This window comes from Micromys minutus (genome assembly GCF_963924665.1).
Source record: "Micromys minutus genome assembly, chromosome: 10".
In the NCBI taxonomy this organism is placed as follows: Eukaryota; Metazoa; Chordata; class Mammalia; order Rodentia; family Muridae; genus Micromys; species Micromys minutus.
The window spans coordinates 23,202,790-23,214,735 of record NC_137979.1 but is presented as its reverse complement, the minus strand read 5'-3'; the positions used below and the strand labels follow the sequence as shown (position 1 = coordinate 23,214,735).

General features: G+C 51.1%; 1 protein-coding gene across 1 annotated transcript in view; it reads right to left on the bottom strand.

Annotated features, from left to right (window-relative positions):
• Nucleotides 1–667: 667 nt before the first annotated feature.
• Nucleotides 668–11,946, bottom strand: part of WSCD1 (WSC domain containing 1) — a 29,494-nt gene continuing 18,215 nt past the window's right edge. The window contains exons 5-8 of the mRNA XM_080924637.1: nucleotides 6,498–6,657; nucleotides 5,350–5,514; nucleotides 2,630–2,830; nucleotides 668–1,403 (exon numbers count right to left, since the gene is read on the bottom strand). Coding sequence (XP_080780763.1) covers nucleotides 1,051–1,403; nucleotides 2,630–2,830; nucleotides 5,350–5,514; nucleotides 6,498–6,657 — 879 coding nt within the window. The 3' untranslated portion in view covers nucleotides 668–1,050. The remainder of the gene's footprint in view (nucleotides 1,404–2,629; nucleotides 2,831–5,349; nucleotides 5,515–6,497; nucleotides 6,658–11,946) is intronic.

Sequence of the window (11,946 nt, the reverse complement as noted above, 5' to 3'; positions counted from 1 at the left end):
CAGGGGCCTGCTAACATGAGGAGGAACTGGTCCTAGTGGTCTCTGAGACATACTATCTAGGGTCTCCCATGTCCACCACAAAGCCCTCCTGCCGCATATGGTCTCCCATGACCCTGGAGATCCTTAGAGTCCAAGCCCCCATCCTATCCTCTGGTCCTCACTCCTTATGGGCAGGGCTCTGATGCTCCAGTTTCCCAAAACAGTTGGATAAAGCATCAAATGGTCTTCTCTGAGTTGCCCTGATGTTGTTAGTTGAAAGAGAGTAACCGGGATAAGCTGAAGGATAGTGGGCGTCCTAAAGTAAGCATGTGTGTTTGTTAGGGTTTGGGGGAACAGCACTGGGCTCCATGCTGCCACAGTATAGCCAGTCACCATCCATGGAGAAGAGAGAGGCAGCGACACAGTGTTTGCAGTGCCAGGATGTCACAGCACACAGATTTATGAGAGGTCAGACAAGCAGCCAGGGTCATAGGGTACCCATTAGCAACAGTCTGTCTGTGCACCTCCATCCCCACTAGTGTGAACCTCCAGCCCCCAGAGTACTTACTACTTTTATCAACAGTGCCTCCCCAGTACAGTATTCCAGAGCCAAGGGCCCCCAAAAGCCAGTTTGTGTCCAACTGAACCCAGGAAACCCAGGGCCTCCCACAGCCTTGAGTGTGTGCACATGAGTGTGTGTGTGTGTGTGTGTGTGTGTGTGTGTGTGTGTATACATTTCTGGCTGTGTGTGCAAAGCTGGGAGTGTTTGACTGACCCCACTCAAGTGGCTTAGGCACATTGAAATGGTCACTGCGAGAATGGGGTGATGTCTAAGTGTGTCCGAGGATGCGTAAGTGTCCAGCAAGGAGTGTCTTGTGATGCGCATCTCTCTGGGTGAGCCTTGTTCTGCTCAGGATCCCCTGCACACAAAGCAGCACCTGCAAGAACACCCTGCTGACTGTGCACCAGCCCCCATGCATCCCAGGGGTCCGCAGATCAATGCACTAGAGCAGCGTTCAGCCCATTAGTGTAACTGTATCTCAGCAGGAGCAGGAAACCAGGGTGGGCCTATCATCTGGGCACGTACTCCCTGGGCAGCCCAGCCCAGTTGTGGTCACGCAAGGCCTGGTCCACTGTCCTTATATAGCCATTGATCAAGTCCTTCATCTCAGGGGTGAAGGGCTCCTGGTCATGAGGGTGCCGGCCACGCCTCCTGAAGCTGCCCTCTTTGTTGTTCTCCACACAGAGAAGCCGTTCCTCGCTCACGGACACATTGAGGAAGGCCACCATCTCCCGAAGTGTGGGCACCAGGCTGTGCCGCAGCTCCTCGTAGTGAACGACCAGCAGCCGCTTCCCATACTTGAGCCAGTCTAGGACATGTGAGGACCACCAGGAGGCATAGCTATTCACAAAGTCCGGCCATTCTGAAGACAGGAGAGACGTATGAGTCAGGATTGCCTCCCATGGCTATTAGCTCTGCAGGGCCTGACTAAAAGAGAGGTGCTGCCAGTTCTAGACTTCTCACTGCCCACAACTGACCTATTTGGGAATCCTGAGTAAATCCAGGTACCTATCTGGCTAGACTTGGAAGAGTCCTAGGTCAGCCTGGAAAACTGAACATGGGTGCATATAAATATAGTTCAGATAAATACTATCTAGGGTCTCTCTGCCATGTGACAAGCGAGAACTGGTTCTCTCCTGTATGCCATGAGTTCTTTGCCCTTTGGGACTTTCCTGGACAGTGGGGAGTCTGCGTGAGCCTGTGGGACCTGGAGCCTGATGACATAGCAGGATAAAAGGATCAAAATCAGATGCCAACCCACAATCCATCTCAAATCAGGAGACTAGGGTGGTATATCTGAATGTTTGCAACACATACTGAAGTCCCTAGACCCCGATATGATTGCATGCATAGAAGAGGCTTTTGGAAGACAATGTAGGTTGGATGACGTCATGAGGGTGGGGACCTTGAGATGGGACTGGTGTCCCTATGAGGAGAGGATCTCTGCCATGAGGCCATGGGTGCTGACTAAAAGCTGGAGAAAGGCCTCACCAGACACTGAATCATGATGCTTCTACGGCCATGACGAATAAAGAACTGTTATTTACGCACCCTATTCGTGGTGCCTTGCTATAGTAGTCCAAGCTGGGCTTGAGACCCAGCACTGCCAACCACCACCAGGGCACCTTGGTCAATTCAAGCTATTCTGGGTTTATCTGGAAAGTCATGTGAAGTGATTTCCCTTCAGAATATGGTAGAGTCAACGAGGGAAGCCTTGGAAGGACTGTTCTGCTGAACCCTGAACACAGAGCAGGCACACACATCACCTTCCCATTTCTGAATGGCATGTGGGTGTGGCCTCATTTTCTAAAGGAGGGTCTAGTTGATTCAGGCAGAAGGGAGTCAGGGCCATGTGCATCTAGGGCTGTCTCAGCTCATCACACACCTGAGGGTGGGTGGTTAGAGGAGACTTTTGGCCTCCCATCTGCATGGTACTCATAAAATCTATCGCACTGTGTGGACAGAGCAAGCTTGGAGGAGATGGGGAGGGAGTGAGAGCAGCCAGGCCTCCACAGCCAGGAATGTGCACTCTGATCCTGGATCACTCTGCCACATGTTAGTCCCCAGCTCAGGCCACCCACCCCTCACCTTTACTCTTCCAGTTGCGGTCAGGGGCATAGCCCAGGTGTCCAGCGCACTTCCGGTTGAATTCGGCAACGAGGGACCGGTAGGGGTTCCGGATCAGCAGGATGGCCGAGTCGAACATTTCAATCTCCCTCCGGCCGCTCTCATGAGTCTTCACACAGATGGTGCGCCGGCTCCGCCAATGGTCCTTCTCACCCTTGAACCCTGCTCAGGAGGAATGAGAGAACCTCACTCTTGTACGGCGTGGTGATCCTACTTCCACAGTAACACAAGGACTGGTGACATCTGAAGAAGTTTGGGGGACAAGATGGGGACAGGGGAGGCCTTCATAGGAGTGACACTTGTCCCAGGGACAGTTTTCCCAGGAGGTGTCTACCAGTTGGAACTAATGTGGTTCCATATCAGCATGAGGAAAAATACTTCCTGCAGTCCCTGGGAATCGAGGGACAGGATCCCAACCATAGACCCAGAAGGTGACACAATGTTGACCTTTCTACGGAAGTAATTTTAGAGGAGTCTTGTAAAGAATTTTGTCTCGGGCTTGGAGAGATGGCACAGCAGTTAAGAGCTCTGGGTGCTCTTCCAGAGGACTTGGATTCAATTTCCAGCCCCCACATGGCAGCTCACAATTGTCTGTAATTCCAGTTCCAGGGCTTCTGATACCCTCTCACAGATATATGTACAGACAAACATAAACATCTTTAAAAAAAGAATTTTGTTCCAGATGATGACTAAGGCTCAGAGTCGGTGTGTGAGTTGCACAGTATCACACGGCATCCTGACAATGGTAGAGCTCTGTTCCGCTGTCCTTGGGTGTTCCTGTAAAGCTAACCTCATATTCTACCACAGGTCCCTGAATTATCATATGACTAGAGACTCCCTACTACAGGCTCCAGGGAAGTTCTGTTGAAGGCCTGACCTGCAGCATTCGAGGACCCACAACCAAGTTACCAACATCTCTGCTACCCGCCTGCATCCTCCCCTGGCTCCTTGATAAATCACTACGCACTCAGAACCTGAGTGACAACGGGTTGAAAAGACACAGGATTCCATATGTTCTTCTGGCTCTTGTGTTGGACTTTGGATCATTTGATGGCTGGTACTGTCAACTCAGTAAGCTCGGACTTAGCTAGACAAGGGGGTGGCAACAGAGAAACACCTGAGAGAGATTATTTAGCTCTGGCCATGCCTGTGGGGGATTATCTTCATTAGGTTAATTGAGGGAGGAAGAGCCACCTTAAAAGAAGGTGACACCATTCCCTGAACCCCTGAAGAGGAACAAACTGGCTGAGTACAGCATTTGTCACTTTTGTTTTCCCTTACCACAGATGGATAGAATGTGACCAGCCACTTCAGTCTCCTGTCCCTTGACTATCCTGACAGACTGACTCCAACTCAAACTGTCACCCAAATAGCTCTTGCTCCCTTGAGTCACCTGTGCCAGGGTATGCTGTCACAACCACAGCAAGGGTACATACAGAAGCCATAAAGGAACAAAAGCAGACCGAGACTTAAAAGGCTATGACCTAGAAGGTGGTGTGGCTCACACACCGAGCTCAGGGTGCTCAAGGGCAGAGAGCAGAAGAGACCACAGAGTGGGAATCTATGGTGGGTCTTTTTGGAGTGATGTTGCCTGGAGTCCCTGTCCCATAGGTCAGCCTCCCACAGGACACCCAGCTCAGAGAACAGGCTCCATAAATCTCCACAAGCTTGTCCTGGAGTTTTGGAAACAAGAGTCCAGACGCCTCCTTTTGGCAGTGGTTGCAAAACACCCATTTCTACAATGGTAGCAAGGCCTCTGGTGTCTGGAAAATGCCAGTCCCAAACCAGAAGTGGGGGATACCCACCCAAACTTGCTACTGCCACAGGCCAAAACCCAGAAACCTTTACTTTGACTGACCTAAGCGAACAGGCTAGGATGGGGACTATGACCGTCATATGACCGTCAGTGACAGGTTGTTGTCTGAGAGCCCACAGCCCAGGTGCCTCCTGGCAGCACTGAACCTGGCGATTTCTCTCTTTGGTCCCCGTATACATGTACACCCAGGAAGCTGGTACAGGCCTTCTAGGCAAACACTGAAGGTCACGGCAGTCTGGGCACAGGGGCCAGCCAGAGAAAGCAGGACCATGTGTTTAGCTGGCAACTGCCCCTGCCCTCTCCCCATCTGCAGGCGCCCTTAGCATCTCTAGAAGATGGGGTTGGGTTACACATATGCATAGCCAGTTTGAGAACTTGCCGCCAAACACAGATGCATCCGTTCCTCTAGGTTGTTTTTGTTCCTGACAGTGTTGGCGGTTTAGCAAACCAAACTCCGGTTAAGAAGCCCAGAGTAAATGTTGTACCACTTGACAACTGAGAAATATATTTTGCCAAATTTAGATGCCACTTGATTTGTCTGAGGGTCTTCCTTCTCAAGCAGCATGCAGACTCGGGCCATTTAAGTTAATTTACTCAGTATAACGAGGCCTCTTATTTCTCTAAGGGAAAGATTGGAAAACATACAGTTCTTGACCATTTCTGGACCTATTTAAGTTAACTGTTTTTTTTTTAATGATGATGAGCCACCCTTTTGCCTAGGAAAAAAGAGGAATAAACAGATTAACTTTCGCCCTTAATGACTGGGGAGAGGGGGCATGGAAGAATTATAATGCTCCAAGGAGGGCAGGCTTGTGCGAGGGGTATGGATTGCCGCCCCGCCCTCAACACTGCAAGCCTGGCTTACCCTTGTTGTACAGGGTTCCATCGAAGTAGTAGCTTCCTGTGTAGAAGCCAGTGGCATGTTCGATCAGGTGCCTTGCCCATGTGTTCCCAGCTCCGGGGAAGCTCGACAGAGCCACAAACACCTTAGACTTGTTGGGCAGGAACTTCCTGTCTGTGCACCGGGTGTCTGAAAGTCCACAAGTCACCATGAAGTCTCCAGCACTGTGATCTCAGACCCACTGCTGGGAGTCCTCTGGACAGAAACTGATGAATAAGGGACCTGCCAGCTGCACCTTATTCTGCAGGTTAGTGCCTCCTGTCCCTGATGGCTGGGAACTGGGTGCTCTAGGGATCCTTGCCCCACTCTGACAGCCAAAACCTCTTGATATAATGCCAAGGACTCCAGATTCCGCCAGGGGAGGTAGACAGGGCTGTGTCCGGACCCAGCTGTGCACTGCAGTGCTAGGACTAAAGCTGGGCCCAGCTGTGCACTGCAGTGCTAGGACTAAAGCTGGGCCCAGCTGTGCACTGCAGTGCTAGGACTAAAGCTGGGCCCAGCTGTGCACTGCAGTGCTAGGACTAAAGCTGGGCCCAGCTGTGCACTGCAGTGCTAGGACTAAAGCTGGGCCCAGCTGTGCACTGTAATGCTAGGACTAAAGCTGAGCCCAGCTGTGCACTGCAGTGCTAGGACTAAAGCTGGGCCATTCGAGGCTGACCACCGTGCTTCCCTCCCAGGGCTGCTGGCAGAAGTACAAATTGCTCAGGGATGACCAACAGTGGGGATGCTTCTCCCAGATGTTCCTCCCTATGAGGCAGTCCTCCCCATTCGTCCCTAGTCCAAGAGCAACACAGGTGATGTCATGATGGTCACCTTGGAGACTGCCAGCCCATGGGGGCTTCTGAGACCTAAGCATTCTTCCGGTGTCCCTGAGTCTTAGCTCTTGCATTATTCCCTTGGAGCCTCCCTCTCTCTGCTCTTCCTCTCTTCCTCTTATGCAACCATTACCAAAGGCTCAGAAGAGCCTGCTCTCACCCACCGAGAAGAGACACCGGCAGGTCTATGTACCCTGTGCCCTGGGGTTGCAGAGTCAGGCATACCTATTCGTTCTAGCGTCCGGAGCTCTACGGCCCCACAGCAACGACACAGTCCAGGAAGTACTCAGAGCTCACCTTGCACAGGCGTCTGGTAGACCTCACAGTAGCCAGGTAGCCCTTGTGCCTCCGGGGCCTGGCTGCACAGAGCTCCGTCCACAGCGTCCCGCAGGCTGAACTGGGGGGTGGGGTAGGCACAGTAGCAATCCCAGCCCCGGAGGATGGCCAGAGGATACTCCTGTGGAGAAGGAGAGGAGGACTGTGAGGTGAAGCAGTGGCCTGTGCCTGTAGCTCAGGTGTGAGCTAGATCCAGCAAAGCTGCTTCCATGCCTGCAGGCTCAGCAGGGATGAACCCTAGGCTGTGTTCAAACCAGGGACAGTCAGAGAAGTGAGATGCGACTTCTCCCCTGCAGAGCCTCAGAGTGGACAGTGACAAGCCAACAGTCACCACACCGTATGAGACACACCATGGGAAGGGATGAGCAAAGCACAGAAAGCCGGGCAGGCCCTAGGACGGGGTCCCGGATGTGGCTAGGCATCTGGCAGGAGGAGCGGAATGGGAGCTGAGGATATCGGGAAGGCACTTGCATGCATGAGTGAACTTGTGAGGACAGGAACTTGTGCCACAGGGCAGCTCAGGGTGTGGTGTGCCACACTGTTAAACAGACCTTGAGCCCCTAGAGTGGGTTCAACTACCTTAGCCAGCTATGTCTCCAAGAAAGAGACAAACACCTACCCCTGACTTAGAGGTCCCACAGCAAAGTGGGGGACAGCTCCCTATAGTCTTTTCCAAAGATGGAAGAGTAGAGACACACAAGTCTTGTTCCTTCTGGACATGCTCAGATGATGGGGGCTTTCTGAAAATGGAAGGCCTCTGCCAGGCGAAGAGACTGAAACACCCCCTTTTGAGGCCCCAGCCAGCTCTCAAGTATGCTCTTGATTCTCTTTGGGGTGTCCACATCATACAGCCAAGAGAACATTCTGCAGACCTGGGTGTGAATTCTGGTTCACTTTGTGTGCAACAATGAACAAGGCACGTCACCACTCAGAATCTCACCACAGATAAAGAGTAATCAAGTGCAACAGGTAGGCCGAAGGCTAGTGAGCTGGGCCCCAATGGCTCAGCACAGTGCCCGGCATCCAGCAGGCATGGAACATTTTTGGCTCCCTTATACATTTGAGTGTTAACCACAGCTAAAAAAGAAAAAAAGCACCCAATTCCCTCACACATATCTGCAAGCACCCACTATGTGCCAGGAAGCAGGTGGGACACTCAGCCCCACCCCTTGGATCCCTAAGGGAGCGGCAGGCCTCTTAGGCACTGAGCCTGCAGAACAGAGGGAGGCAGTGGGTGGACGATGATGTTTGCTGAGAAGGGAGCCGGTGCTGCGCAAACCTTTTTATTTATTTTTTTTCTTTGCCCACAGCAAGGAATCTCATAAATAAATAAGGAAAATCAATAGCGTTTTCCGTGCGTGGCTCGGTAAAGCTGAGGAGCTATGCACTCATGTTAGACAAGAGGTAGTGTTGCAGCCAGGGGAGGTGAAGCAGAGCCCAAGGGATCCGGCCAGGAAGAAACACTGACTGATTGCTGACCCTCACGGCCGAGCAGACCCTCTCCTCTGAACCCAGCAACCTTCGTCCCCCATCCTTTTTCATACCATGATGACACTGCTTTTGCTGGCATGAGGGGCTGACAGGTTCAATCGTGTCTCTATGTAGATTCCACACGTGGCCTCCACACTGCTTTACAGATAAGCCCCTTTGGTGGCCTGCCTCTCACCACAACTCAGCCAGTGTTTCTGGAAGCAAGCTTCCCTGTGGGTGGGAACTAACAAAATGGTGTGGGCTCTGCAGTTTCCACTGTCCCCTGTTAGTACACCAGTGTTCTGCCTCAGCCCTCAGGGGTTCCTTCATCCTAGCAGGGGCTTCCAGGCCCCCATGATGCCCTTTAGAAGCGCGCGCGCGCATGCACATACACACACACACACACACACACACACACACACACACACACAGTAGTGTGCTGGTGTCCGGCTCCTTCCAGCACAGATAGGCTTTGAGGGTGGACTTTCAGAGAGAGGCTCCTTATAGAGTTAATGAAAATGAAGCCATTAGGTTGGGACGGCCCTTCATGGTGATGGGTGTCCTCACAGGCCAAAGCTCAGGAAAGACAAAGACCTAAAGGCAAGCATCTAAGGATGGTGGGAGATACAGGCCAGGGAGAGAGGCTTTAGGAGAAACCAGGGCCGTGGCTACCACTACCCTGTGGTTCTAGCTTTAGAGTTCAGGATTAGGTTAAGGTTAATACGTGTTATTTAATCTGCCTGGTCAGTGGTGCTGATGCAGCGGCCTGAGTCAGCTAAGACTCTTCCTTGGCTATTGAATTAGGGTCCCCCCTCAGGGCCATTGCACCTGCTATCCCAACTGCAAAGTTCCACCCCACACACCCTCTCTTACTTTCTTCCAGCCATCATCTCAGAGTGGCCTCCTCTGCCTACACCCCCAAACTGCAGCCCTTTCCCCCCTCTGCCTTCTCCTTTGCTGTGCATGAACTCCCCATGAAACACCTCACCCCAAATGCACAGTTTGGTCAGCCTTGACAAACAGACCTGGGGACAGGCAACACATCCACCCACTTCGAGGTTCTGCTGACCTTTCTCCAGCATATTTCTCTCCCTCAACCTAAGCAAACACTCTCCTGCTTTTGATTGCCACAGAGCAGCGGTATCTATTCTAGAGCGCCACATAAATAGAATCGCCGAGTGCGTGATTTTTTTTTTTTTTTTGTGAGCTTGGCTTCTTTCATTCAGAAAACCATTTGTCGAGTCTGTCCCCATTGCTCTACATGTTGGTAGCTCCTTCCTCTCCCTAGACCAGAGAATTCCACATGTGGATGGACTGTGTGTTGACTGACTCACTTTTGACGGCCATCTGAGCTGTTTCCCTTTTTTAGCTGCTCTGAATTAAGCTGCTTGGAGACATCTAAGGATGAATACCTCATGTGCAAACCCCTGCCCTTCCTGCACTGTTCTTCACCGATGTGCTCACACCACCACACAGCAAACTGCATACTTTACCTCTTTCCCTGACTTGTTGTTTGTCCCATTCGTGAGAATGTAAACAGGGAAGGGATCTCTGTGTCCTGTGTGTGACCACATCCTCAGGGTCTCAAACACTATCTAGTGTGTGGCAGGAGTTCTAGTAAAAGTGTTCTATATGTGAGCGAATGAATGAATGAATGAATGAATGAACATCCTTTCTAGATTCTGCCAGCATCAAAAGCTCTTGGCAATAAACCATGCCATACCCTTTCAATGTCAAGAGCATCAGAGGGTATGAGGGAGGAGAAAGCTACTATATCAGAGCAAGCCCTCCCAAGCTCAGGGCCCTGCTATCTGGGATTCCTGCTGAGGCAGCAGTCTCTCTAGCCTAAGTATTCTGCTGAGGCCCGTGGGCTCCTGGGCTTCCCCAGTGACACTGGTGCTGGCCTTCACTTCCATTCTCATATCCCAGGCTTGCCCATCTCATATGCCCATCACTGCCCTCACCAGTGACCCAAACCTTTCTGCTCCCTCGAGTGGATTAAACTGTCAACTTTCTGGGTGTTTTCAGAGCAACGGGGGAGCTGCAGACAGTAATGCAGTTTTATTTACAACATAACCGCCTCGGCGACATCACTGGATTCTGAAAACACAGAACAATTTTCAGCCCCGTGGGATTTCGAGGACACAATTTCCATAAAAATTAAATATTGATGAATCTTATCTTTCTGCCAACTTCCCAGCTCTACCATGTCCCTACCCCCACTCCAACCTTCAATGAGAGAAAAAGACAGAGGGATTGGGGGAGGTAGGGGGGAAGTTGAAAAAAGCCAAGCAGAAAAAGCAAGCAGAAAAGCTCAGAGCATAGTGCGGGGCTGTTGGAATCAAACAAAGTTGGGAGAGCCAGCTAGGTCTGCATCCTGGGACACAGGATGATTCTGCACCTCTGGGAATGAGCTAAGGTATGGAGACTCAGCAGGGGTGGATATCAGAAAGGACCAGGTCTTGAGACAGAATAGAGCTTGCAGGGAGCCATGAGCAAAGGCCTAGCCTCTAGCTGTAGAAATCTTTATTCCCATGAGTGGGGTCTAGGGGCTGAAATGATCACGAGGTGCCTTTCAGAGAGTACTTAACAGTGCTGGTGTTGGGGGTGTAGGTAAGACTCAAAGAATAGTGCCAGAGGCTTCATCTGCAAGACCTCCAGCACTTTCTCAGTGCAAAGCCCTTAACAGGCCCTTCCCACACATCCGGCCTCAAGATGCTGGCAGCTCACACTAAGCTCCCTCCTATGCACACAGGTAAGTCTGAGCCTGATGGCTTGTGGGAGAAGTCAGAGTGTCCCCAGGGTACGTATGGGTATCGTTAGGGTGGCATGGCTTTGGGAAGGTCTGAGACAAACTCCCAGAGAATACCTTCCAGGAAAGCCAAATACCATAAAAAAGAGAGCTGGTGAAGACCCACTAAACTGCCAGAAGCCCAGGAGTCTGGTATCCACCAGCCAAAGCAAGACCCAGCTTTTCCCAAGTCAGCTTCTCAAATGTCCCACCATCGAAAGGGCCAGGGCAAGCAGAGGAATCACTAGTGTCACAATCATTGTCTGCATCGCAAACATAAATCACGACATCACTGGGTCCGTATCATCTTTGAGTAAGCATTCTCACCCCGTTCAGCACAAAAAGGTGGAGGATGTGACAGGACCAGCCAGCATCACAAATGAGGAAGAAGCAGGCAGGACTCAAATGATCACAAGTTCAAGTCTTCTCTGGACCAATTTGATAAGGACAGAGCACAGTTGGAAAACATATCGAAAGCTTTCCACACAAGGGACCACACATCCTCAGCTCCCTTGTTAGCAGAGCTCCAGGAGACAACTGTCAATGTTCTCATAGGTAAGAAAAGAAAATACAGAGTACAAAAGGAATGAGGAAGTCTGTGATGGCGCCATCCGTAAAGTGCTTGCCTGGCAAGTTCCAGAACCTATGCTTCAAAAGGGCAAATGGGGTGGTGCGCACCTGTGATTCCAGAACTGGGGAGTGAGAGTCAGGTTGATCCCTGTGGCTTGAAGGCCAGCAAACTTAGCCCACTCAGCAAGTTCCAGGCTAGTGAGGGACCCTATCATAATAAAACCCAAGGTAGATGGCTCCTGGGTTGATGGGATGATACCAAGGTTATTCACTGGCCTCTAGGTGACATTTGCACATGTGAGTTCTTGTGTGTGTGTGTAAGTGTATGTATATACACAAGACAAAAAAAGGAGGAAAGAATGGGGAGAGGGAGAGAAATAAAGGAAAAAAGAAGGAGGCAGAGGAAAGGAGGGGTGAAAGGAAGGGAGGGGAGGGGAAGGAAGGATTGAAAGCCACATAGGCACAAACATCACATCATGGTGACAGATGTGCACAGGCCTTGTTAAAGAAGAAGGTGTAAGATGTAACTGCCCCATTTTTACATTAGGAAATTCACACCTAGAATAAGGTCAAAAAGAC